General features: G+C 34.4%; 5 protein-coding genes across 5 annotated transcripts in view; 2 read left to right on the forward strand and 3 right to left on the reverse strand.

Moving 5' to 3' along the window:
* The first annotated feature begins 2903 nt into the window (after nt 1–2903).
* Nucleotides 2904–4770, forward strand: LOC124631361. The gene is made up of 4 exons (XM_047165726.1): nt 2904–3033; nt 3181–3349; nt 3630–3841; nt 4115–4770. The coding sequence occupies exons 1-4, from the start codon at nt 2904–2906 to the stop codon at nt 4768–4770; spliced, it is 1167 nt and encodes a 388-aa protein (XP_047021682.1).
* A 2528-nt stretch (nt 4771–7298) lies between these two features.
* Nucleotides 7299–16417, forward strand: LOC124631469 (laccase-1-like). Its single transcript, XM_047165880.1, has 9 exons — nt 7299–7552; nt 7906–8259; nt 8743–8956; nt 9958–10121; nt 12157–12308; nt 12689–12896; nt 13639–13839; nt 14205–14343; nt 15667–16417. The coding sequence occupies exons 1-9, from the start codon at nt 7429–7431 to the stop codon at nt 15899–15901; spliced, it is 1791 nt and encodes a 596-aa protein (XP_047021836.1). The 5' UTR covers nt 7299–7428; the 3' UTR covers nt 15902–16417.
* Nucleotides 16418–16426: 9 nt separating this feature from the next.
* On the reverse strand, nt 16427–22250 carry LOC124630918 (trypsin-2-like). The gene is made up of 5 exons (XM_047164961.1): nt 22226–22250; nt 21162–21310; nt 20665–20816; nt 20295–20506; nt 16427–16874 (listed from the first exon to the last, which is right to left on the reverse strand). Exons 1-5 carry the CDS (start codon nt 22248–22250, stop codon nt 16447–16449), a joined length of 966 nt encoding a protein of 321 aa, XP_047020917.1. The 3' UTR covers nt 16427–16446.
* A 666-nt stretch (nt 22251–22916) lies between these two features.
* LOC124631157 (laccase-7-like) lies at nt 22917–26364 on the reverse strand. The gene is made up of 4 exons (XM_047165375.1): nt 25801–26364; nt 25275–25487; nt 24718–24948; nt 22917–24530 (listed from the first exon to the last, which is right to left on the reverse strand). Exons 2-4 carry the CDS (start codon nt 25405–25407, stop codon nt 24367–24369), a joined length of 528 nt encoding a protein of 175 aa, XP_047021331.1. The 5' UTR covers nt 25408–25487; nt 25801–26364; the 3' UTR covers nt 22917–24366.
* Nucleotides 26365–26501: 137 nt separating this feature from the next.
* LOC124631156 (laccase-1) overlaps nt 26502–26862 on the reverse strand; it is a 55546-nt gene continuing 55185 nt past the window's right edge. The window contains exon 9 of the mRNA XM_047165374.1: nt 26502–26707. The gene's annotated coding sequence lies outside the window, so the exon portion shown is untranslated. The remainder of the gene's footprint in view (nt 26708–26862) is intronic.

A 26862-nucleotide genomic window follows, 5' to 3' on the forward strand; every position in this document is an offset into this window, starting at 1 on the left:
ACTTCTTGAAGGCGCGGCATGTGCTGTCGGTAGCTGCAGTCGGCAGCAAAAATTCAAAACATATCTTCAATTTCATATTAAACGGTTCTGCTTTAAAGCAATGTACGATACACACACAGTAAGTAACTGTTACACTTATATATTAGAAAGAGCTTATCAACCGCAAGAGTCATCATCAAGCAAGGTTTAGCAACGCTTGGTGCAGTCGATCCGTGAATGGGCGATCATCTTATTGGGACGTTTTCGTTCATGGTTGGCTGCCATTGAATATTTTTTAATTGTTGAATGTAATGATTTAGGGTCCGTTCAGACTTCAGACAGACCGGCTCGGAGAGGAGAGCAAATTCTTAACACTTTGAAAATCGGGTACTTAGTATTCGTAGTAAGGTTTATTTCTGCTTGTGCATTGTTTTTGTCATTAAGAATGCTCGAAGGCGCATGGTGTGAAATAATAAGAGGAGCCGACCGGCTCCGATCGCGTACTTTTTCTCGGTCTTGCAGACGTTTGGCCTCTATTGCATCTCACGCAGTCGATCGGAACCGATCAGAGCCGATTTCAGTCTGTGTGAAAAGAAAAATGCGCGCCGATGCTCTCCGAGCCGGTCTGTCTGAGCGGACCCTTACGAGTAGTCAGACAACCAGTCTTATAGAGGGGTAAGTATGGCCGACATAGAAAAGGTAGCTAGGTAGATAATATAGATGATATTGCACTAAAAATGTTGGAATGGCAACGAAGTGAAACAATAGCATGGTAAAGTTAGGTTTAATCTAGTTCTCATAAGATTGCTTCCATATTTTCACATAATATGAAGTGTCCTCAGATGCTAACACTTAATTGTGAGAAAGTATGAATGTATTGTTTATGTAGTACTTGTATAAAACTTAATACAAGATGATATACAGCGCGTTTCAATATCTTAACTGTCTGTTAATTTGCTTACTAGAGATAGAATTTGACAGTTATCCCATACATTTTGTGTCAAATTGTCATCTCCTAAGCAAATCTATACATAGATGACTGGTTAACAAGATCACACCACATTACAAACAACTACTTTTGAAGTTTTTCATAATGCAGAAATAGCATAGTCATCTTACAAATGAAGAAAATAAAACATTTACTTCACGGTCTACTTTTCCTGCTATGCGCCTTCTTTTCTTCATTTTGTGATACCGACAGTTCTATACTTGGAAACCAAAAACTTTATTTTTTAACTTTTCTTATAATACTAGCAGTTCACCGCGGTTTTACCACTTTCCGCAACTGATCTAAAAGTAGTAAAGTCCTTACTCAGGCTCTAGTACACTATTATTTATCAGTCCGGTAGGTTTTTCGTGAAAATCTGAGAGATAGACAGAATTACTTCAGCATTTATTATATTGGTAAGGAATTTAAGGAAAGTTGTTTTCATGAAAATTTCTTGAGTATTGATTGATTTCTTGATATACAAGATGGTGCTTGAAATAATTTATATTATGGTTTAAGGGTAAATAAAACTTAAAATTGATTAAATGGTCATTATATTTATTAAGGTACATTATTATTTATTTTCATATTATCTTTCTTTAGATGCTTCAAAATTATCTTAATAGTATAGGTATATAGGTTTTAATACGACATTCAACCAGTACCTAGTTGGAGACGAGACTTGAAATACTTAAACGAAAAATACTAAGTACCAATGTTTATTCACTGTACCACTTGAGAAAGATGTTAAGAAAATAGTTACTTTGTATTTACATTATTTAAAAGAGTTACTTCGTTACGTATGGAGTAATTACGAACGCTTTCTATCGCAGTTTTTGGTACTAAACTAACATTTCTATACAAATGTGTTGTAAACATACAATACTGGAGTTTTAATGACCCAAAGTGCCATTTCCTTTGGATATTAACAGTGAAGTGTGAAATGAGAATACTTTTCAGGCTTATTACGTAATTTGTTAATGTTTGAATTGCTATTTATATATGGCATGGTTTGAAACGTTTGTTTTTCATAAGTTAGGTACAATATTTCCACATATATTTTCTAAGAAAAATATTTCTTATGCAGCAGTACTAGAAACATCGCATAAAGCTTGTTATGTTAATTTGGTAGATTTTTTAATCGTGTATATTTTATGGGAAATTAATTTGAATTTTGAATATTATGTCACATAGCTGTATTTTGACGTAATGGTGGGAAACTGGGGTGGTATGCTACGTGTAGGTCTCACGAGCACTCAGCAAATCCTTGTATAAATGTACGTATTTTTGTCAACTTGTTTAAAGAAATTTTATGTGCTCTCTAAGTATAACTTGGACACCATTGACTGAATAAACGGTGAAAGAAACCATATCTAGGAAACCTGAATGATAAGGAATGAAATCATCAAACAGCAATGAGCAAGCATGGTGATTAATGCAGCAGTGGGGCTGTAAAAAGGCTGAAGATGACTTGTAAGAATGTGTTTGATCAAAGTTTGAGAAGCGATGAAGTGTGAAACGGGAGACATCTGAAAAATGATCAGGCAGTTTTCCTCACGTACATGACAAAACTTTGAGGAGCATTACGATCATTGTCACAGTGGAAACTGGAGATAAGCTCGACTTTAAACGAAGAAGTATAAAAGGCAGAAGTGATGTCATCACTAGGAAAATCAGGATCATAGCACTCGCCATAGCATATCGTGGCGTCTAAGTAAATCCTTAGGAGTAAGCTAGTTTCGAGTAATAGACAAGTGAAATTCAAGGAAGTGTTTAATAACCTACCCAACACCCCAGTATTACTTCCCGTTGCAACTAACAAGGCTTATTAATCATTCAGGTTATAATCACTCATATGTACGAAGTAATATTGAAAATATTTTGTATGCATTCCCACCCTAACTTTGCTGAAATAAGACCTTTTGGTACCACCGATATGAAGTGCCTTATATGGCTAAAACAATGCAAAAGTCGTTTGAAGCTGAATTCCTTCGAAAATTTGATTTGGCTCCTCAATTTATTGCCAACACTCTGTGGCTTTCCGTTATTTGATGTGAAGTTCAACTGTGAGTAATTAATAAAGAAATATGTAAAACTAAGTTCCCTTACAATAAGTTCATCTACAAATAAAGAAAATGTCCTACTCATTTGTATAGCATCACAAACCATTTCTATTGCAAGTAATATCCATAGCTTATTTTGAATACTTTCAGACTTGTTTTGGACAGTTCACATGATTCTTCTCTTCTACATCTACATTGTGGGTATTGTGGTTTACCAAATATATTCCACTCAAGGTTTTATCGACTGCATCAACAGCTTTTTCAACGTTTCTGCTTTTACACTGGTCTTTGTTGACGGTTGGTGGATTTACACAAAAAGGTAATCCTTTATATCTCTAGTCATTACAACATAGACAGTAGGTGAAATAGCTATTTAGGGAATTACAATTGAAATTGGAAAAAAAATGCTTTTTCCCAAAGCCTGTCAGGGCTGAGATATTGTTTGAAAATCCTCGCTTTCCCTCCCATTGCACTCACAGCGATATTCACATGATTTCATTCCATTTCAAGATTTTCCATCTTCAAAATAATGTTATGAGTCCCTTGCAAATTGGCTTGCCCGTTTGTGCCCACAACATTAACTACAGTTTCGTTTGCAGGAAAGAATTCAACGATCTACTAGAAGTAGTGAAAAAAAACGATGATCTCATTATAGAAACGGGCCGATTCCTTCATGTGCACGAGAAAATGTTGAGGAGCATTAAGATTATAATCATTATGTGCTATGTATTCCATTTCGTTAATGAAATACTGATCTTCATTCCGTTTAGAACCTTGAGGATGGATGATTTCTCTATTGCCTCTTGTGTTGGTACGTATATTAAAGACTAGCTGAAAAACTGCTGCCCGCGACTTCGTCGGCGTAGGTTTAGTATTTCGAACAATATGTTTACAAATTGTAGCCTATGTGTTATTCTGATGTATAAGCTATATTATTGTAAAGTTTCATTAAAATCCATTCAGTAGTTTTTGCGTGAAAGAGTAACAAACATCCATACATACAAACTTTCGCGTTTATAATATTAGTAGGATTTTTGTGAAATATAAGGACAACTAAAAGTTAAATTTGTATTTTCTTTTCTAGGTTTAGAACCCATCGATACTAGTCCAAACCACGAGGTTTGCATGGGGCTGTTAGCTGTTCAAGTAGTAACTTCTGTTGTGCTTGTATGCAGTTACGACCTCTCGTTGCTGTTCCTGTTCTCTCACACCACTGCTGTGTTTCAAATTCTTTTTGAAGAAATGATGAGTTTAAATGACATTACACAAACTTGTCAAAATTCCGATGAAGATTATGATGTAATTGTAGCTCGGTTAAGAAATGTTATTGTTCGGCATGTGCTAGCCTTGCAAACTGTTGGGAAACTGGAAAATATCTTCAGTGTCAGCATAGGCATATGTTTCGGTTTGGACACCATATCGCTTTGCTTATTCTTTGTGTTGCCACTAGAAGTCTGTATGCATTTTGCTCCGATGATTTACCACAGCCTTTTCATATTTTTCTTGTACTGCTGTCAAGGACAGAGACTTACAACAGCGTCGGAAAAGTTCGAGATGGCGGTGTACTGCTGCGGATGGGAGAATTTGCGAGTGAAAGAGAGGAAGCAGGTGCTGCTGATGTTGAAACGAGCACAGAAGCCGGTCATAGTGTACGCCGCTAAAGTTATTCCAATACGCATCTACACTTTCGCGTCTACTATGCAGGCTATTTACAAATTCGTGACTATATTCAAGGTATAGAGAATAAAGATCTAGCATTACTTTGGGTTTTGCACTTTTGCTTATTTTGTCACAAATTGTGTAGATTTAAACCTTTTAAAGAATTTTAAGATGTTTTTCTAATAAGAATTTTAAATAAATGTCGAGCTTTTAGCGCAGAAGAAGAATGTTTGCTAAATGTTGGTTTTATTTCAAACCTTTTACCATACCTTTTATTAATGAGCTCGAGCGACCTGAAGGTGTATTCAAGCAAGTTTTGTTCAATATGTTTGAGGCCAAGTGTCCCGGTGTGGGTGAGTTCCAACAGTCACTCACTATCGGCAAGTCTTACTACAAAAACTTAAACATCTGTTGAACACCTATTTCAACGTCGTAATCTGTCATTGTTTAGACAAGTGTTCAACAGAGGTTTAAAAATTTTTGTGGCACAAGGGTTAAAGTTTACCGGTCTTGTTCATCTTGCTTAGTAAGTAGATACACCTATATGTAGATGACCTTGTGCTACCGTCCATGCAGACGGCAGATGTGATCTAAAGTCACTGCAAAGTGCTCGGATGGAAACTAAGTTTTCACCAAGGTCTGATGGATGACAAGATAACACAACATAATGTGCATCCGTCTAGCACACGTTTTGTTAAAAAATGGAAAGTCATCTATACAAAAAGTGCTTCACAGTGTTGCATATTTAAAGATGGAATCTCGCCTTTACAATAAATACAGTTGAGTTTAAAATTAAAAATCTTTTCAGACTGTCTACATCATTTTCGTTCGGTAATGTTTTGCATTTCTTTGTCTAATATTCATAATGTACATGACCTGAAGCATTGTTGTTTTTTTTCTTTTGTTTTAAAATAATTTCATCGTGAGTGAGATCTATGAAATTTTCTTTTATTGCTCTATGTTTAACGGCATTAGTACTTAATATGTATAAAGTGATATTTCGCTAACAATGGCTCTATTATTCCTACTTACTTCACATTATAATGTACTTACATTGAAAAAAGAATAACTGTTGCAAAACATAACAAAATATTTAGAATTTTAAGTACTACTTATTATTTTATAATAGAAAATCACATTTACATAATTAGATTACATAACAAATGTAATTATGAAAAATATAAGGAACAATAGGACCGGTAATTATGAAACAATTTTATGAAAATATCTACTAAGTCGAGTCTGGAATTCGCATTTTGGTCAAACTAAAATAATAAAAGGCGAAATGGCTATAGTAAAAATTCCGTTTTCCGTAGGAACTACTGCTGATAAAGTAATAGCCTATGTCACTCAGGAAGAGTGTAGCTTTCCAAAAGTGAAATATGTTTTCAAATCTTTTCAATAGTTTCGGAGGTTTGGGGTACAAAAAATAAAATTCCTCTTTATAGCTTAACTGAGGAATGTACCTTTTCATTTCTTCCCAATATTTAATGGTTCATTTGTTTATTTTTTATTTTTAAATCGCTGGTGATCACGGCGACCTTAACACACATAATGTCTACATTGAAAGTTTTGAAACGGTTTCCTTCATAGTCGGCAAGAGCGGAACGAAATTGCAAAACGCGTTGCATTTTATGTTTCACTAGCATTTTTCTCTACTAAGTAATAGTAGTGTCAGTGATCATTTTTTCCGTACAAAAATGTTGATTTTTATGAACAGATTTGGATTCGAGGACAAAATCGACGGAGTTTATTAAACAATTGTAAAACTCATAAAAGTTCCTAATTGAAGATCCGACATTAAAGAAAGTATTTTTTTGTTGTTTTTAAATAGTTTTGTAAATAACAATATCCTTTTTATACCCAAAAACTTTACGCTTGTGATTTCGTCTGCATATCGAGGAATCTAGGTCCCGCATCCGGATAAATAGTAGAATACCTTCGTCTCCAAGGTATCATCCATCTGTATGCGAAATTATAATCCTAGTGTAGTCATTTGGGCGTGAAAGCGCAAATAAGCAGATTAAATTAGACATTATACTTAGTACGTATGCTTTGTTGTGAATGGATACAACTTTACAGTTGAATATTTTTTATAGGTAGTTTCATATTTCAGCAATGTTTAACTGCAACTTATCGGGTCCGCGGTGCAGGCAAACGGAACGGCTTACAAACAATATGACCTATGTACCACTATATTTTAATAAGCCGAAATAATTTTGTTTATTTGGGACTCCCGACCGTTTATAATTACTATAATGTAACGTAATACTATTTCGCGTGAATGTAACTATTACCTCACAATACTGGATACAATATACCCTCTGTCTGTCAACGGGAAATAGCGTAGCTTTGCAACTACTGTGATAAAAGTCGAATAGGTTCCGAAGATTCAAAGCCTATATTCCATGCAAACAAACAAAACAATGAAACATTCAAACTCATCTTTAAAATACAAAGTGTGCCAATTTAACACGCTGTTATTTTCGTAAAAAGTAGTACCTGTAAAATAATTATCTGTATTTCTTTTCAAGTAAATAGAAAAAGTGCCAAACAATGAACTATCGTGGTAAGGGGTCGCGCACATGTCTGCAAAACTTTTTCGTCGCTAGTTGTGTACGACCCGTCTATCGCAGCGTTCGCGCGCGCTCGGTCGGTAGTCTTCTGACGCGAACTTCGAATAAACATAAAAAATAAATGCTACAGTACTTACGGTAGCTAGCAATAAATTCTGTGATCATGAAAGTGTTTGTTTGCTGCCTTTTTATAATAGCCAATATTAGTAATAATGGAAAAGCATCCCTTGAGAGTTTTGCGCCCAGTGGGACTAATATACTCTTTGAGGATAGCACAAAAAATTTAGGTAAGGTTATTTTTTATTTATTGTTTTTATGTAATGTAATAAGTTTGTTTCTGTAAACAAGTTTCACGTTCTAGAATATTGATGTTGACATTGAAATATTTAAAACAATTTTCGTCGTAATAGTTTTAGTCTACCTGAATTAAAAATTACAATTACTCATTTGCATTTCTAATTACCAAACCTGTGTACACAAGTTCTTTATTATTATGTCATGTACACAAAACATTCACATTTAACCAAAAAATATATCTCATCATAATACTAGCTTAGAACAAAATATTATTTAACCTTACCTACCGTAACACAACAAAATATTATCAACGTGCCTATCAAATGACATGTTTGCCTTGCAGACAAAGTATCATGCTACCGGCCTTGCAAGTTCAACGTGAAACCAAAGCGGTGTCACTATACCTTCAAAGTGGAGCCCACCATCCAAGAAGATGGAAGACCAGCTATTACCATCAACGGCCTGACTCCTGGCCCACCAATACAAGCTTGTGTGAACGATATCATCGTGGTGGAAGTCCAGAACAGCATCCTAGACCAGGACATAAGCATACACTGGCATGGAGTTGAGCAGAAGGGTACTCCTTATATGGATGGGGTTCCCATGGTCACCCAGTGCCCTATTGGGTACGGACAAACGTTCAAGTATGCTTTTGTGGCGACTTCTCCGGGGACCTTCTTCTATCATGCTGATTCAGGTGTTGTTTTTAAATATTTGTTTTATTAAGATGATGTTTTTATTTTGTTACGAAATTCAAATAATCTTTGTCCGGTTATACATAAGGTATTAAATGCTCTAACAGTTGGTTAATCTAAAAGATGAAAGTGTTAAAAAACTGAAAACTGAACTAAAAACTGTTAAACTTTCTCAAAAGAATACTTGATTCTTGACGACCATTATTGATGGATAATTTGTCGCATTTAAATCTCAGTGTTCATTCACTTTCTATTGATTTCATGCTTGATTAAAGTGTATTGTTTTTTTACTCGTTCTTGATTAGGGTGCGATATCCATGCGTCAACAATACAATTAAGTAAACGTAAATCACAAAGTCGTTGTTACGTACTATTACTTTGACAATATGTACACCTACTTGCATGAAAAATAGGTCACTGCTTTTTTCCTGGTATTGTAAGACATCTCATTTATTCTCGTCAATGTGACCGTGTTCTGTTTCCAGTGTCTCACCAGAGTGACGGTGTCTACGGGTCGCTGATAATAAATCAACCTCAGCCTCTTGAGCCCCATTCATCTCTGTACGATTACGACAGAAGTGGCGAAAACACTTTGACCATAGCTGTGAAGTTCCCCGAACTTCTGACAGCTAAGCTGGACGATGTTAGCCGACTGAAACCCGATGCGTTGATGATTAATGGAGATGTTGACATTTCAAAGTTAGTATTCTTGTATTCTTCTATCAATATCTTCTTTAAACTGTAAAGTAATAGATTAGAAGTTGAAAAAATAATTTAGTCACCAAGCTACTTTCTAGATTCTTTCAAAGATTAAACTCAGTATCAGAAAGAGCTAAAACAAATTATGATAGCTAGTGTAATTGACATTGAAAAATATGGAGAATTGGTTTCTCTACAACTATAGAGAGATTAAGGCAATAGTAGTAAAAAAAAGCCGGTGTTTAAGAATCGTTGGAATATATACAAATAAATTAATTACACAGACAGAAGTTACTGCTAATATTCTATATTTAGCACGTTGTATTGGTTGCATCTATGTGCAACGATGCTAAATGCATAGACCGGTTTAGAAATACGACGAATTTAGCAAGCATTACTAACATGAAGTACTTTAATGTGTAGTTAAAGTTTAGTTCAGTTGGTTTAAAAAAAAAAACTGGAAATGTATAAGGATATATTTTCATAAGCTTCTGTAACTAACTTCTAACCCCATTCGAATATTGTCAATTTCTTCTTTTTCACTATCCATCTGAGGTTGAACTCCAAATATTTTTCTGTGTCGAGATTCAGGTCAAATAAAATGGTTCACATTTTCTGTTCTGTTCCCAAGGTTACTTGTGCCAACTGCCAACGCATTAGTTTCATGAAACATTTGGCATTGAATGTTGCGGTTTGTTAATGGGCTCTGATTGCACTTCATGCAAGCGCAGCCTTTCTATATTGTACTGCATTCATTATTACGGTACTTTCAAATGCAAATATAATTTTGACTTTAGTGTCTAAAAATATGAGATTTGAGAGAGATCTGCATAAACGATTACCTACAGTTGTAGTCAATAGTCAATAGTCGTAAGTTGAAGTCAATAGTTCTGTGGAAAGAATTCCATTTAATGTTATGGATGGATGACAGAAGTAAGTTAGAAAGTTAGAAAAAATTACTTATTATCACATTTGACGAAAAAAAAAACAATTGTTTTCAGGATCGTCGTCTTAGCAGGATTCGCATACCGGCTGAGGATTATAAACGCCATAGCCATTGAGTGCCCCGTCATTGTCAACATAGAGAACCACGAAATGGTAGTGATTGCGACCGACGGGAAACCTACCAAACCAGTATTAGCTAGAAACGTGGAACTGTACCCAGGTAAGGCTGAGCCATTATTTATGATTAGCTAAACTTTGTATCAGTGTTGTAATAGCAAGAACTGGCTTTCCCTAGATGTTTCTTGTGTAGAAATTGTGGCTCATTTTGAAATCAATAGATGAAAATTTCAGGTCAACTGTCACTGTATAAGTTGTGCAGTGAACATCCAATTAACTGGCTTCTTTATTACTACTTACTGGGTTATTGATTGCCTAAGAAGTGCAACTGTTACCTATTGCACATAGCTTAGTGCATTCTTTTTTTAAATCTTATATTAAATTAGCATTGCAAACCCGTTCTTTAACCTCTAGCAAAATTTCAGTTTCATTAAAATTATAGTCTAAATATAAAATGCTGTCTGTCTTATTTATTATTCATATCTGTCTGGTTATATTGTTCAAATGTGTTGAAATGTGGCCTCCAGTCCTGATGGACCAAATGCAATTTAGTGGCATATTGATACATTTACTTCGCAAATTATATGGAATTACTCTAGCTCGAACTGTGACTGCGGTTGAGACAAGACTAACTTTAGCCATATTAATCTTAAGGATAAGGTTTGACTGCTGGACTGCATTAGGACATACCATGAAAGATGGTAAAACAAATGTGCCCGTGTCACATAGTAGTAGTAGTAGTAGTAGTAGTGTATGACACAGCAAGAGCTTGGAAGACAATTGCAGAATAATAAATAATAATGATCAGTTAAACTTTACATAATACTATCTAATTATACTATATAGCAAATTGTACACCAAAACAACTTTTTACATTTGAGTAATGCACCCAACCTTACGTAACAGGAAATAATTTTTCACAGCAAGTTATATGGTGTTCGCAGTATCGTGAATACCATTAACTATGATACTTTAAACCTTTAATAGCGTGAGAGTGAACGGAACTAGCATCACAGTTATACGATAAAACGCTTTTACTGCAGAGAAAGTTGCAACTACTAAGATCAGTCCAATGAATGGCGTTTCAAATTTTTTATTGATTGCTATCGAGAAAATATCACCGGGCAATTTTTGATTTATAGTTGACTCTTTATGCAATACTGAATCGATTTTGGATTTGTATATTGGTATTGCTATGCTAGATCAATTTACGAGACTATTATAATGAATCTTAAATCTTATGAGTTGTAATTTGTACGTTCACTAAAATGCTTCAACTTAATAATGAACAATAATACTAAACAATGATAACAATATAGCTGTAGAGCCATAATGTTACATATGATTACATGACTGATATGCTCATAAAAACTAGTCAATACGTAAATGCCACAATATACTATGATTCCATAACATAACACAAAGAAAACGACTAGTTAGTCATTACTAACAAATGGTGGTTATAACTTTGTGGTATAAAGTTAACGCAAAAATTTAAGAATAAATACAAGACACAGTACAATCTAAGAAATAAAGTAAATAGAATAGTTAAGTCGAGTGTACAGCTTAGGCAAGAAAAGTGTTAAAATAAAAAAAAAATCTAAACTGACCCAGTTACATTGCCATCAAATGTACTAGAATCAAGCCTAGCCTTTGTACACTAAAGTGTTTTTGTTACTTTAGACTTTGGTCAAGCGATAATTTTCACCACTAGCGGAGAAAGGTGTTCGTCTTACATTTGTCTAAGTTTAAGGTCACTCCGCAAACCAGTTTGGTCTGTTGTGATTTCACTTTCTATTATTATTTTTTATTGTGGTACTTCTATCTTTTATGGTTTTGGAATGACGTCCCTTTTTTGAAGCTGTCTGTGAACTTTTGATTTCTATGATTGTTGATTAAGATGTTAAAATTCATGAGTTTTTATTTTTAGAAGATTGGTAAAGAATTTTAAATAAGCTTTGAATATACATTTTTGGAGAGGTCATTGATCCCGTCTGAAGAGATTAAAAGCATAAATCATATTGAGACTGACCCACTTCAGCTACTTTTTAGAGGCCGTTGCTATCTGACTGTTGCTAATGATTATTAATTAATAACTAATCAAGGACATATGTATTAACCAATTATATTATTTACAGGGGAGCGTATGGACGTAGTAGTGCGTGCTTCAGAAGAGGGTGGCGGCTACTGGATCAGGACGCACGGCATCGGCGCGTGCGCAGGCCTGGCTGTGAACGCGATGCTCATCTATTCCGGATTCAACTATACTGCCATGTTGCAAGAGAACCAGGTAAATGAGGCTTTATTGTTTTGTTTGTGCAAGAATTGTAATGTACTGTATTGCACTTTTTATCGATGCAATATCTGTGTTTTGTTGTTGTAATGATGTAGAAATTAATAATTTTATGAACGTGATTGATGTAGTAGTATACTCGTCTTTTATTGCACATCACCGCAGTTAAATTATTTTTATCGTGTGCCAAACAAAATATATCTTCAACACTTAAATTCCAAAAAAAAAAAAAAACAATACCGTCTAAAGCAACTCGTAGTTACCTGTGACTATGGCTACTATGACTATGGCTGCTATGACAATGTTACATCTACATAACAAAATGTTTATGAGTAAAAAGCTTCTCTCTACTAACGATATAACATTGACATTTTCAGAATGAATTCAGCCAAGCGAAATGGGAATCAGACCTTGTAGTTGGAGGACAAATGTTGGAGTCTCTTCAAGACGTGAGCCATGCTGCAGAGGTCAAATCTGTATATTTGGGCATAGACAGAAATGTCGTTAAAGTTAAAGATGGTGATATCGATTTTAGATACATCAGTGATGCTATCCCTAAGAAGGCATTCTTCCCTGCGGCTTTTGGTAAGCATATTTTTTCAAAAAAACAATAAACAAAATCATTAGTTTTGGGGTATTATAAATGATCATCCTCTGCATGATTTAAAAGGAAAGTGATTTGGCAACTTGTTTAAACATAGTCTACACTAAAAATAAATCTGATGCAATGTCAATAAATCAAACCTCAAAGTTTTATAAAAATACTAGTTTAATACCAAGCGCCGAGTTTCGCAATGTTAATTAATTGACTAGAAGAAAAGATTAACTCTATTTTTGCTTATCTTTTTCTGAGAATCATTAACAAAATTGCAAAGTCATTGCTGGAGAAAACTTAAATATTTTACTTTCGTAGATTATTTTTGTATGATAATATAACTTACTTGCCAAAATTCGCATTTCATATAATTTCAAGACCGTAATAAAATGAATAGTATTGTGAGGAGGTTTCTCTCTGTGCCCGATATCGTTGGCCACCTATTTTTATATTTTAAAATAATTTTGTATATAATGTTTAAACACTGAAATTGTATTTAATGTTTAAACATTTAATTTGTTTTTATTGTTTAAACATTTAAATTGTATTTAATGTTTAAACATTTAATTTGGTTTTATTGTTTAAACATTTAAATTGTATTTAATGTTTAAACATTGAAATTGTATTTAATGTTTAAACATTAAATAAAAAATACAAATATGTAAAACAAGGGATGAAATAAATAAATGGATGAATAAATAAGAAAATGCTATTGTTTTCGATCATTTTCAGCTCTTCACGACAATGGGGTCGTCCAGATAAACGGCAAGAGTTTCCTATATCCTAACGTACCAATTCTGCTGAGACCTCGTGATGTCAAACAGGACATGTTCTGCAAAGTTGGTGAAGAAGAGAAACAAGTGGAGACGCAATGTGTGCAAGTCTTGGATGCTGAAGAAGGAGATGTGCTGGAAATAGCTCTGGTTAATGAAGGTGAGCTTGAAAAGTTTTTTATTGAAGTAGTAGAATTGTATTTTGAGATAGGTGGTACTGTTGAATATGAGAATAAAATCCGATATAAAGTGCTGGATGCAGTTAAGTGAGACGTACAATGTACAAAGTTAGTTATGTTGTGGGAGAATTGAATGCTGTTATTGAAGTAGATTTGCTCGAAATATTAAAGTTAAATAGGGCAAAAGAAGGAATAATAACTGAATAGTTATGAGTTTATGGATGAGGAAACGCGAATTCAAGCTATTGTACCAATGAAAGGAGTTGAAAATTTACCGGAGAATCGTTGATCTATCCATTATATGATCATAATTTATGTTCACTGATTCGATTTATTCCGATTCCAGGTTTTGGCAGCAATGATTCGTACACATTCCACATGCATGGTTACGGTATGCAAGTTATCTCCACATGGCAGAATCCAAAAGACAAGCCAATTTCAAAGGAAGACTTCCAAAGAATGATTAAGGACGGCAAAATTTTAAGGTAAACATTGACATAACAATTAAGCACATAACATACTGATATAACATTTGATCCTTTCTTTAGAAGTGGTTCAGCAGCTTCAAAGAATACTTTAGAGAAATTGAAAATTTGATTGTGCATTAACTTTTCTGCTATGCCTTACGTGATCAAGTATTCTCATAACTGGAGTGTTAAAAATGTCGGTTCATAAACAGAAGCTAGAAAGTCTAGACAGTGTTAAGTGTCATGATCGATTAGTCTAGCACTAATCATACTTTCAACCGGTATAATGATTCACGTTAGATAATATGCGGTAGCAGTAGATGGTGATCAATATTTTTGATTGATTTTGAAATGTTCCTGTCATTTAAAATTAGATTGAAATGCTTGTAATTATAGAAGTAAAATAAAAGTTAATGCTGATGAAAATATCAATCATAACATTAATAAAGCTCCCTTTAAAAAAGACGCTATTGACCGTAGTCCAATTAATAGTAATACTTTAAAGACGGAAATCTATGAAGGATCGTTGCCGGGGTCAAACATATTCTTTTATTGAATGACTACATACAAAAACGAACCGTCATGAGTCATTTACATGTCAATTATTTTCAAGATTGTTTACGTAAAATGGTGAAAGATGCTATTAAAAAAGTTTGCATAGATTACATCGGATTTTCTAATACTTTCTCTTTCATCATAGAAACCGAGCCCGCAGCAATTTGAGAGAGTTATTATAATTCACGCATTTCTAGTAAAACGTGTAATAATGTTAGTGTAAGTTTCTATAGTTTTCTATTTAATTGAGGGGAAATGATTATGTGGTATGCGTAAGAAATTAACATTTTTAACAACACTTGGTTAAGTGAAAATAATAAAGTGTTGCGGGATGTTTGACTGCAAGTCAAAATTCGCATTAAAAACTTTCTAATTTAAACGGAGCTGTAATAAAAGAATGCCAGACGGGGCGCGGCTAGTTCTAAACAAGTTTCATTTTAAAATAACAATCATTCACTACTAATGGTGGGTTTCGTGATAGTGAGTGTTATGGCTCAGCGTGAGGTCCTCGGTCCGAGGCCTATAGATAGAAACTGTGTATACTATTACGATGATATAAAAAAATCATTAATTACCTGTTCATGCCTACTCTCTCTTCATAAAGACCTTTAGCCATTACGTAGAAGACCTTAGCCATAATGTTGTAAACACGGAGAAGAAAATAACTCACGGGACCTACAAGAAGATGCCTGACCTACCTTTCTTATGGCATCCCCGTTATCTTTCCTTCCTCCGTGGTTATACATGATTCATTAATTTACTAATTGTTTTCTATGCTTCTTTCAGAAATCTGCAAAACCCACCCGTAAAAGATACAATCACTGTGCCAAACAAAGGCTACACGATCGTAAGGATCAAGATTGACCGTGGTGGATCCTGGCTTCTAGAGTGCAGGTCGTGTGCCCTCTCCTCAGTCCCAGCGGCCATCTTGATTCGAGTACCTGAGGCGATACCTAAGGCTGTCATAGATTCGTTACCTAAGTGTGGAAACTACAGACCTCCGGATGTGTTACTGAACTGAATTTGATTAAATAAATAGACTGATAGTGTACAGGTTTCCTGATGTTAGTGTTAAAAGTGTAGTGACTAAAGATCAGTGCTTATGAAACTGATAATCTTGAAGTGAAGTGTTGTCCGATGTCCAAAATTGAAATTCAGAGGAAGTAATTTCTTTTAGTGTGTTGTATTGTACTTTCGATAACCAAGACTTTTTGAAGTATGTGTAAGATAATAGTTGAAAGGTCTAACCTTACGAGTAATTAAATGTTGAATACTCAATAGAATATCAATAGAGAATCACAGAGGTCTAATGTTAATCAAACTGTTATGAACAGAGAAAATGAAATTTCTCGTCACAGAGACTTCTATAATCATAATTTTGTATGTCCTAAGTCCATAAGTTAAACTGCAAATTATTAAAATTTATAATCAAAAGGTTACTTACCGTAGCTTGTTCTACCCGAAATGATATGAACAAAACGAAAAAGCCTTAGAATTAAACGTGTATATAATATAATTATTTATTGATCAATATTAAAGAAATATAAAACATAAAAATGATTTTTATTAAAAAAGATCCTTAACATTATAATTAATAAAATCTAAGTAGGTGGATACATTAGTGTAAATTGTAGGAGCTCCTTTCTCTCCGCAAGGGGAGACACCCCATGACACAATTCCTACGACGGTAGGAATAAATTCATCCATAGACTGTTTTTCTTTTCTTTTGGTAGCTTCTGTAGTAGTTGCTGATTCAGTAGTTCCTCCGTCATTAGTACAATTATAGTTACTAGCATCATACTTTTCAGTATTATCTTCGACAGGATCATTGGGGTCCAGAATGCTATTTGGTATGTATTGTATGAGAGGACCCCCTGAGTCTCCACTACAAGCAGCTACACCTCCCGTTATGGGTCCCGTGCATATATTCGCGTTTCTGTCTAGTGGGTTCTCTTCATAATCTTCTTTTAGTTTTTCTATGGCTTCGTAGCATTCTGTAAAGGAGTGGTCATTATTAGGTTATTTTTCAAAGTATATGTTGTGTTCCATCAGGTATTTTTGCAAGGGAGACCTTGACTGTGTCAATTGTTGCAAATCTCCTAGAACAAATTTTTACATCATTGACGCGGTTGAGTACTGATGTGCTAGTGACTTCCCCACTCGACAAAATGTCAACCGAGATTAATCAGTTTTTAATTTTATCAGTTTTTGACACAGAATTTTAGCTAAATATGATGTTTTAATTATAATTTCTTATTGTAAGGAATTTGAGGCAGCTCTTAAGTATAAAATAAACAGAAATCTCTAAATTCGTGCTGTGAATATAATCTATGCTTACCCTACGAAAAAAAATACTGACAGCGCCAATACCATTATTAATCTGTGGACAATATTTTCTTCTCTTCTGTCTTCGTATTGTGTTTAACCCCTCTGCTCGACAAGATTTTGACATATGACTTTACCGTTGATTCGGCGGGATATTTTGAATCGCGACATGGAAGTCAAAAATTTGTACTAACTTTCAACACATGAATTCTAAGTCCGTAATGCCTGATCAGAAGTATTTTAACTATAACTTTAGAGCTCACTTATTTGACAACAACGTGCAAAGGTCAAATGGGGTCAGTTAATTCAGAAAAAGATAATAATTACGGTGTTTTTAAGTCTATCGAAAAGTTAGGCATTTCAAATTTGGTGAAAACTTACCAATAAGTAATCGCATCACTTTCTCAAACACAACACAAACGTCATATTTATAACATTTTCAATCCGTTGCAATACATTTCGTGCACTTATTTATGTTCAATAACTAAAAAATCAGCACATAAAATACACAATAAAAATGAACAATTTACAAGATCAAAGTCACAGACAAGTAGAGTTTGGAATGGAGTATTTTTTTTTTTTCAATCAGCGGTGTGCATTCGATACCTAAATCGGAAATTTATTATAAATAATCGAATACCAATTTTATATATACTTATTTTTTAATAGCAACTTATTTCAATTTTATTTATTAATTTTAAATTATAGGTTCAATTTGTTTTTGTTGTTAAGAAAAAAGATATTTAAGTTTTATGAAAGTTTTTAGCATTAAATTTTTATATGTATTATTTATTTTGGTGTTGCGTCATTCGTAATAATTTTTAACTTTAATTGAATTTTTATTACCTATTACGGAATTTTAATTTATTCTTATAATATTTCTCAACAATTCTAACATTTTTGTTTCGGCGGAGGGTATGCGGGTGTTCTGAAATATAATGCAATTTGTAACTACCAAAGGTATGTACTTATTTGATGATGAGAAACAATAATAATAATTGATTGATTTTAAAGTCACCAAATATTTTTAACCGAATCCCAAAAAGGAGGTGGTTCTCAATTTGGATGTTTGTTTTTGGTCGAAAGGGTATATTCCCCATATTTGTTATTAGGTCCAGGATCTGATGATGGAAACCTTGAGAAATCGAGGGCAGCTCTCGAAAATTGTAAGCATAGATAAGGTTATAACTTGACACTCAGATGTATATCTGATAACACTATGAGACAGTAAAGGTTTGGAGCTGACCTGATGATGGAGACCAGAGAAGGTCGAGGGAACTCGACAACCGAACTTCTCTCGTCTCCATCTCCTTCACTGTTGCAGAGGCCTCGTAAATACGAATAATATAAGCACAAACACGAGAAAGTTTAAATATTCAGTTGTCGAGTTCCCTCGACCTTCACTGGTCTCCATCATCAGGTCAGCTCAAAGCCTTCACTGTTGAATAGTGCTACCAGGCAAACACCTGAGTGATAAGATTTCAACCTATGTATTTCTGCAACTTTCGAAAGTCGCCCTCGATTTCTCAAGGTTCCATCATCAGATCCTGACCTGATGATAATGGGACCACCTCGGAAGTACACGCTATCAAACAAAAAAAGAATCATCAAAATCGATAAATAAATGGCTGAGTAATCGCGTAACAAACATACAAAAAAAACGGTCGAATTGAGAACCTCCGCTTTTTGGGAAGTCGGTTAAAAATAAGTCGGCGGCGGCCATCTTTCCATCTTGGACCAGCTTTCGATGAACAGCGAACTATTTGCCCTTTCAAACAATAAAATCGTCATAAAATTTTGCGATAACTACACCTAACTACGGCTCTCGTCAAATAGCTTTGCCGCTCAGTTAAAAAGTTGGAAGTAACGAATCGCCATTAAGTTTGGCAGATCTACAGGAATCCTGCACATAAAACACCCGAAGAATAGGTCTTCATTTGCCGTCTTCAGAAACCCTAAAAACCGAAGATTTTTTTTTATTCCGGCTACAACGTATTTTCTACCACTGATTTTCTAGCATTTTTTTCAAAATAAATTAAGTCATTTTACTTTTCCTAATTTATTTTCAGATTATGGTAAGTATACAAAAGTGCAATTTAGTAATATTATAATATCAAATAATATAAAATTATTAAATCGATTCTTTATTTTAACGAATCGGATCATTCGATGCAAAACTTCTATCACCGTCGCCATCTTGTCTATGCGTCTTCAAATTTAAAAAAACAACTAATGTAAACAAACATGGCGAGTTCGATCAGAATTCCCGGTAATTACGATTGGATTTTAAAAAGGTATATTTCTAACGGGATGCTAAATATGAAAGGTTTGAATGCGTAAAAATAATTTAAATTTATTTAGTTATTTTATTTAGTACTCACAAATGTGGTTTGATTGGAAAGAAAATAAATATGAGCGTAAATAATTAGGAAAGTGTATGACTGATTCGCAGACCCCAATTGGGGTCTAAACCGAGCTTACGGTGACATTGATGTTCAGACCCCGATTGGGGTCCGCTACGGATTTGACGGTTAAGCTTGTTTGTTTTTGCCAGTTTTCGCCGTAATTGTTATAAAATCATGAAGTAAGTTTATATTTCTTGTTATAAAGTTAAAAATAATATTAATTGAAGAAGTGTTTATTTTATTAATCCAACAATAATTTCAGAACTTAGAACACTTAGAACTTTATTTAAACACTATTTTAACTATAATTTCTTCTATTTTCATTCGTAAAACAGATGTTTATAATTTGACACTTTGAATCGGGTTCGTGTGCGAAGTGAGCGTCGAAATCACGGAGGAATTACCTTATAGAATGCCACTTTAAAGTCATCTCATACTTATCTGTCAAAATCTCGAGTTCAGTTTAGTTCAACTCGCAAACACGCTCGCAAGAGTAGCGCTAGTGTAGATTCGAATTATCAACCGAGTTTTAGAATGCCAATCACGAAACTCACGGCGGATTCAGATTCGAAGTTTAGAGTGAAGTCTTATAGAATCGCACTGCTGTACCGCCTACCGTTTTGAGGAAGACAAGCTACCTAAAGTAAGTATTGCTCTGATAATATAAGTATGTGACTGGCTTACCTTCGAAAGGAATATAAGTAACTTTGACTTCTTGTAGCTTGCTAGGTAAGGCTGGTATAAAGACTGTAGTTTTTAACACACCCCAACCAGCTAGCTTCATTGGTCCACCGTCAATTTTGAAGTTAGTAGGAAGATTGACAGGTTGGACATATTTCGTGAATCTGAATGGAGATGCAGTACCGAAAACTGCTACGTCGTATGGACCGATACCACTGAAAATGTGAAAGAAGTTAAATTCATGGCAATCATAATTGAATAAGATTTTGTTTACACAACGATTTTTAAAAATCTTAATAATGAATCCCTTCTTAAGGATTTTCGATAACACGACAAATAAAAATAACGATAGAATAGAAAATAGATAACTAACCCTTCATACAAAGGATGGGGCAATCGTTCATTGATTCTGATGATTTGTGCTTGGTTTCCGAACTTGTCGATGTCATGTATACCGGCGACCACATCCAGTGGCAGCCATCTTGTGAGCCATGATTCTACAGCACAGTGTGCAGCTGACAACACCTGGATATTGTAAAGAAATGTAAGTTCATATCTATCCACTAAAACCCGCATTGATTTTGAGCAGTGTAAGCAGCTTATAGTCCGTCATTTGAACATCTTTGGCAGTCGGAAGGCAGAAATATTGACAACTAGTTTTAGTAAGGGGTTTCAGTTTGTAAGGGTAACCAGGTTGTTGAGGTCAGCCTCATAGCAGTACATAGCAGTAGGAAACAGTCCTATGTGAATCACTGGTTTTCAAGGCAATTAGAAATGTTTTACTTAAGGAAGTTATGTATGTATTGAATATTTTTTGTTTTATAAGGAGTTTTGCTACATATAAAGTAATAGTGTAAGTCTTGTACTCACCCATCTCTCATTGAGAATGGCTCCACCACAGTTGTGAACTCTCACCCAAAGAAACCTGGTCTGGAGTGATACCAGGTACGGGTGGCTATATGGTTTGGCTTCGTAACCACCCACGATCTTACTTTGAGCTTCGAATCTTCTCGTGTTTACTGGAAAAATATACTGCTTATTTACTTGATTTAGATCTTATGTATGTTGAAAAAAATTATGGAAAAAATCTCCTCGGAGGCCAGGGAGGTGATTTAAGTAAAAAATAAATTAATGGAGTATTTTAGAAAAAGAATAATAATGATGGAAAAACTAGGAACTTAGGTAAAAAGGAGCTACCTGTGACAAGAAGTGAACAATTTATGAACAGCAGTAGGATTTTCAAAGAAAAATACATTATGATTTTCGGAGGATAAGTTTCCTGAACTTTCAGTGTTTTCGCGTTATATAACTTTTGGGCTTAAGATAATTGTTATCGGGATTCATTTTTGCAGAAGCTCAACCTTTGGTGTGATCTATTATCAGGAAACCATTATTTTCTTGATAAGCACTGATCAGTAAGCCAAGAATTCACTTATTGTGGTTTTGGTATTAGAGAACTTATATTAGATATAGCAACTAGGCGTTGCATAAACTCCGTAATTTTACTGTTTGACCTTGGCTGGATTAAGACGAGGATCTTTACTTCAGTGATCATAAATAATTGTACCATGGATGTTGACAACCTACCGTATAATGTAATTCCAACAATGCAATGTAACAAGCAGTGGACGTTCTATGGCTGAGATGATGATGATGATGATGATGAATGTAACAAGAAGCGATAGACATACCAAATCTCAAGTAATATTCTTTGCTGTATAAAATAAAATAGGCGCTTTGTACACACACCTAAATAGGAGTAAAATTCATTTTAGATATCTTAGGCCCAGTCAAAGAATAGATCGGGCTTACATGCTTCCATAAAAATGTCACTTATTGCCAAAATGTATGTAAAGGACTTCACGTGCTAGCTCACATATGTAAGTTCTATGTCTAGTTCACAGCCTCTGACAAATCTGTAGGTATATAGGTACCTTGACAATTATATTTCATCACCATACGGGTTATTACAATATTGGATCAGGTCGAGCTATCGGCTTAACATAATGACTTCTCGTACCTTGTCAATGTGAACAAATTTTTGGATTTATGCTCCGATAGTGAATTGTTGGAAGTTGTTTGCATGTTTCTTCGAAATATGGTAAGGAATACTAATATGTGAGTTCAGCGTTATAGTTCGGCCATTCAGAGAATGCGTTCCTGACACGTCGCGATTGAACTGACGACGTAACTACATTCATTGATTATTGATATAATAATGTTGTTTTAATGCTCCTCAATTGTTAAAACGGTAAACAACCAGCAAAAATATTTTTATCGTAACTGCAACGCCATTGCAAAGTTACGTCGTCAGTTCAATCGCGACGTGTCAGGAACGCATTCTCTGAATGGCCGAACTATAGTGACTGTATAGAGAAGTTATGTTTTTATTTTTTATTTAACTCGCCTTTGGTAGGCAGTTGTGTTGGACAAATGCTTTAACTTCTAGTAGACTGAGTATGTTGTTTTAATATTGTGGATCCTGTAGCTAGTAGTGTCTGCGCATAACTCCTTAACGGTTAGGAGCAAGGATACGAATCTTTGCATAGTAATTCAGTTATAAGGATAATATACTATGAAAGGAATAGGTTTTGGTAGGTATTTAAAAAAGGGAACAAAAATAACTAAGTTTTTACAAAACATTTATTCTCAATATAAAATGACTGTTTCCTAAACATACGACATTGTGTAAGAAGAGTTTAATGACAATAATTTAACAGAAACGAATGATGGAAAAGAGTGGAGTCTTTCCATGTTACAAGCCGAACACAGGTGTATATTTTAAACAAAATATTACCCTGTGCCTTATTGTTAGTAGCTTAGAAATAATCTTTCAATTAAAATAAACATGTTCTATGAAATAAACCAATTAAGAAAAAGTAAGAATTATATAAATATCCTAAAATAAAAAAAAAATGATGGTAAAAAGGTAAGGGTAAAAAGAAATAAAATTGATTATATTCGAAAGAAGTTTGAATGAAAATCTAAAGAGGTTTTAGTGTTCGCCTTCTGAGTAGTTTGAAAAAAGAAATAAGTGAAAAACAAAAGAATTTGAAATCTGTCAAAAATAAAATTATAGGAATTAAAAGAAACAATAAATAAAATAATAGTAAAAGAGATGTTTACGGTGCTATGGAATTAATAATTGCTGCGTAAATTATGAAGGTACGTAAAATATGTAAGTAAGAATATGAATGAAAAAGAATGCAAAATAAAATTAAAGATAATAAAAATATTCCAGGTAAGGCGGCTTTTTCGTAGAAATGTATCTTAACCGAAAGATTATAACACGAGCTCCTTGCATCCATCTCAAAGAGTGAACATGGATTGTTTATGAACTAAAACACTATGAATGACAATACAAACTTATGACAACATTGCAACTGTGGCAGAGATACATCCAATACCGTAACGCGAATTACGGTCTCAAGTTCATCAAGATGTTACACAAACTTGAGGTAAAATCATTTAATATACTTTTATAACAAAAAAGGATCTAACAAACCCCGACACATGATTGAAAAAAACAAATTTTACGAAGTGGATGGTAGTACTCCAGATAAAAGATTGTGCAGTCGTGTCAGGGCACTTCTATATGAGTATCATTCTAAATATCGCGAGTTGGTAATTACATATTTGCACTTAACCCCTTTACGTTTTAATTTATTTAGGAATAACATTACATTTACCTTCATCAACTCTAATATAAAGCTTAACATATTCTTATCTAACTTTATGTACAAAATTATAAAACGAGTAACAATAACATTTAACTATATCAAAAGAATTAGATTTACTAGCGAGCCTAGTCGCTCTTGCATCACACGGCTTGTCAAATTCTTACAACTATAAATTATTTAACTGATCTGATTAAATACTTTGGTCTCTAACGCGATACATTTGATGGTTATTTAACATTATTTACAAGACAACATTAACAAATAACTTTTATCCCATTCGCACGTTGTTCATATTTCAAAAACAGAACAAAATATGGCAGTACGCGATGCTTTTCACTCCGGTTTAGTTTCACAAATCGATAACGAATATCGATTAGGATTGTTTCTCGATAGTGTCAGTGTATCGGGAAGAATGGCGGAGTGATCGTGGGAAGGTGGTCGCCGCATCGAGGGAAGTTCGGAGGCACGGGGGGCAGGTCGCCCTGGGTGCCGATGTGAAGAATCAAGTTCATTCCTATGACTATGTGATAGATGAAATGACAGTGGAATAGCCAGTATCCTGAAATGAAAAATAAAAAACAAAATTGTAGTCAATCAAATTATTAACAAGAATATTACAAAAGTTTGACCAGCAGTTTGGAACCCATTATTACCTACTGAAGGCCATTTAAAGATGCATCGGACTCTATTTCAACCGATTTTCGTAATTAAATATTTATATATAAACTAGTATATTTTAAAATTACCTGGATTATCAGCCTTTAGCCTCAAAACGACGTATCCATTATTAGGCACGGCTAGAGTATCCTTGAAGGGTGGAAGGTTGTACTGCCGATGCAACAGACCCTTTCTGTCCAGATCTAGGGCGTGTTTCAAGTTGATCTTCTTAATGTTCTTGTCTGGTGACCGGCCGATACCGATCACGTTGTACGGAGTACCGTGGAGGTGGAATGGATGTGACAGGTTCGGCGATTGCACTGGAATTGAAAAAAAATGATGATATTAACTTGATATAGACTTGCGAGTTAAAAATTCTATTCAATTGGGGTCCTAATATTCCCCCTTTTCAGACCACTGTCTGTGATATAGGACTTTCCATGCAATAATGCTAACCCTTAGAATTGGGTCGATTTTGACTCTTCACAGCAACTTACAGTAAATTATTTATTCCTTTGCGTCTAAGGCGTTTATGATCTAAAAGACGATGAGATAAAAATATTGCTCCACCTCTCAATACGTTAAAAGGAGAAAAGGCCAAATCAACTTACATATTCCATTAAGTAAAACGGAATAGTATCCTCACCTTCATCAACTAACACGATTTCCACAATCGAGTTCAAAGGTACATCGATCATATGCGTGCATCGGCAATCCACAGCACAGTTAGCAGGCCTATTGTCTCCATTACAGAAGAGATCGGGGGACAGCTCGTGCATTTGCGAGAGGGGGGGTGCAGGAGGAGCTCTGTACGAGATCTCGTCCACCAGACTTAGCACGTGGTCGCCGCCGGGAGCCACTGGAAGATAGGTATGGGATTGGTTAATGACGTTACATATTTTGTAGTCCACATTTAGTGGCATTGGGCTCTGTGATTTGTTAAGTTTGTAAGTAATTCCAAAATTAAATTCGCATCAAGTGTTAAAGGTCGGACATTCAAAGATCTTTAGAAGAACTTTGGTTTTCGGGAGATATATGTGGTACGAATTAGTTCTTATGGCGAACTAATAACCTAGTTTTCTCTGACTTTAAGTACAATCGGCTACTTAACTTTCTAGCAAAATAATGAATGCAGATTTTATTCATAAAGGACAAAATAATTTGGGTCTTACCTAAGTAATTCCTATAAGTATTTTCCTTGAACAAGTCCTTAGGCTTGTAGAAGTGGAACCTGAAGGGTAAGAAGATCTTGACATCTGGTCTCTCTTGCAGCAACGCTTGGTCTACTGGCTTCGCTGACTTCAAGTTACTGACGCAAACCGCGTCATTTCTCTTTACATTGCAGATAGCATCCAAGGGGTTAAGAATCTAGAAATTTTTGAAGGGTTAAAAATAATTCTGAAATATAAGTTTTGGTGAAGCAATTTGTGCTGAATTTTGAAATTTAAAAAATGATTGTTTTAAACTTTGCATTGCTTTCAAAATTTTGGATATCATTAAGCAATGCTTTTTTGTTAGATTAGCAGTTATTTTTAAGCATTTCGAATCAAGTGTTGAAAAGCATTACACGAAAATAAGATGTTTAGTAACGTATTTATTATTTACACAAGTAAATTAAATATACAAGTAAAAATAAAAGATTTACAACCTTTTCTCTGGTGCCAAGTAGTGGTCTACTCGTTAGATCCAAAGTCATGCACAAGTCATCTCATGCGAATCATCTAGCTAAAAGAGTCATTCTATTGTGCTTTATATACAAGTATACATACAACAAATGTGTATATATTACCCAATCAATAACTACCAACTATAGGAAAGAAAACTATGAAATCATCAAACTACTCATGCATACAAGGAAAATTAAATCAACAGCTATTTTTCATAGATTTTATTAAATGGTATAAAATTTTACATTCTTATAGTAATTTTATAATAATATGATAAATCGTATCATTCGCTTTTCTGATAGCAAAATATACCTACTTCCCTGCGATATTGTTCGTTGTAAGTTGTCGCACTCGGTCGACTAGGACACTCCGACATTTTGGAATTTTCGTTGGCACAATCACAATGACTTCTATAGTTCGGCCATTCAGAGAATGCGTTCCTGACACGTCGCGATTGAACTGACGACGTAACTTTGCAATGGTTTTGCAGTTACGATAAAAATATTTTTGCTGGTTGTTTACCGTTTTAACAATTGAGGAGCATTAAAACAACACTATTATATCAAT

The sequence above is a fragment of the Helicoverpa zea genome, chromosome 6 (genome assembly GCF_022581195.2).
Source record: "Helicoverpa zea isolate HzStark_Cry1AcR chromosome 6, ilHelZeax1.1, whole genome shotgun sequence".
Lineage (NCBI taxonomy): Eukaryota > Metazoa > Arthropoda > Insecta > Lepidoptera > Noctuidae > Helicoverpa > Helicoverpa zea.

Coding starts and splice junctions, on each gene's coding strand:
- LOC124631469 (XM_047165880.1), top strand. CDS start 7,429: ATGAAAGTGTTTGTTTGCTGCCTTTTTATAATAGCCAATATTAGTAAT. Junction 7,553..7,905: donor GGATAGCACAAAAAATTTAG/GTAAGGTTATTT, acceptor TTTGCCTTGCAG/ACAAAGTATCATGCTACCGG. Junction 13,840..14,204: donor AATAGCTCTGGTTAATGAAG/GTGAGCTTGAAA, acceptor TTCCGATTCCAG/GTTTTGGCAGCAATGATTCG.
- LOC124631157 (XM_047165375.1), bottom strand. CDS start 25,407: ATGCACGAGCTGTCCCCCGATCTCTTCTGTAATGGAGACAATAGGCCT. Junction 24,949..25,274: donor AATCGTGTTAGTTGATGAAG/GTGAGGATACTA, acceptor TTTCAATTCCAG/TGCAATCGCCGAACCTGTCA. Junction 24,531..24,717: donor GCTAAAGGCTGATAATCCAG/GTAATTTTAAAA, acceptor TTTTCATTTCAG/GATACTGGCTATTCCACTGT.
- LOC124631361 (XM_047165726.1), top strand. CDS start 2,904: ATGAAGTGCCTTATATGGCTAAAACAATGCAAAAGTCGTTTGAAGCTG. Junction 3,350..3,629: donor TGGTGGATTTACACAAAAAG/GTAATCCTTTAT, acceptor TTTCGTTTGCAG/GAAAGAATTCAACGATCTAC. Junction 3,842..4,114: donor CTCTATTGCCTCTTGTGTTG/GTACGTATATTA, acceptor TTTCTTTTCTAG/GTTTAGAACCCATCGATACT.
- LOC124630918 (XM_047164961.1), bottom strand. CDS start 22,250: ATGGTGATGAAATATAATTGTCAAG. Junction 20,817..21,161: donor CCATTCTCAATGAGAGATGG/GTGAGTACAAGA, acceptor TACAATATCCAG/GTGTTGTCAGCTGCACACTG. Junction 16,875..20,294: donor TACTTATATTCCTTTCGAAG/GTAAGCCAGTCA, acceptor ACTCCTTTACAG/AATGCTACGAAGCCATAGAA.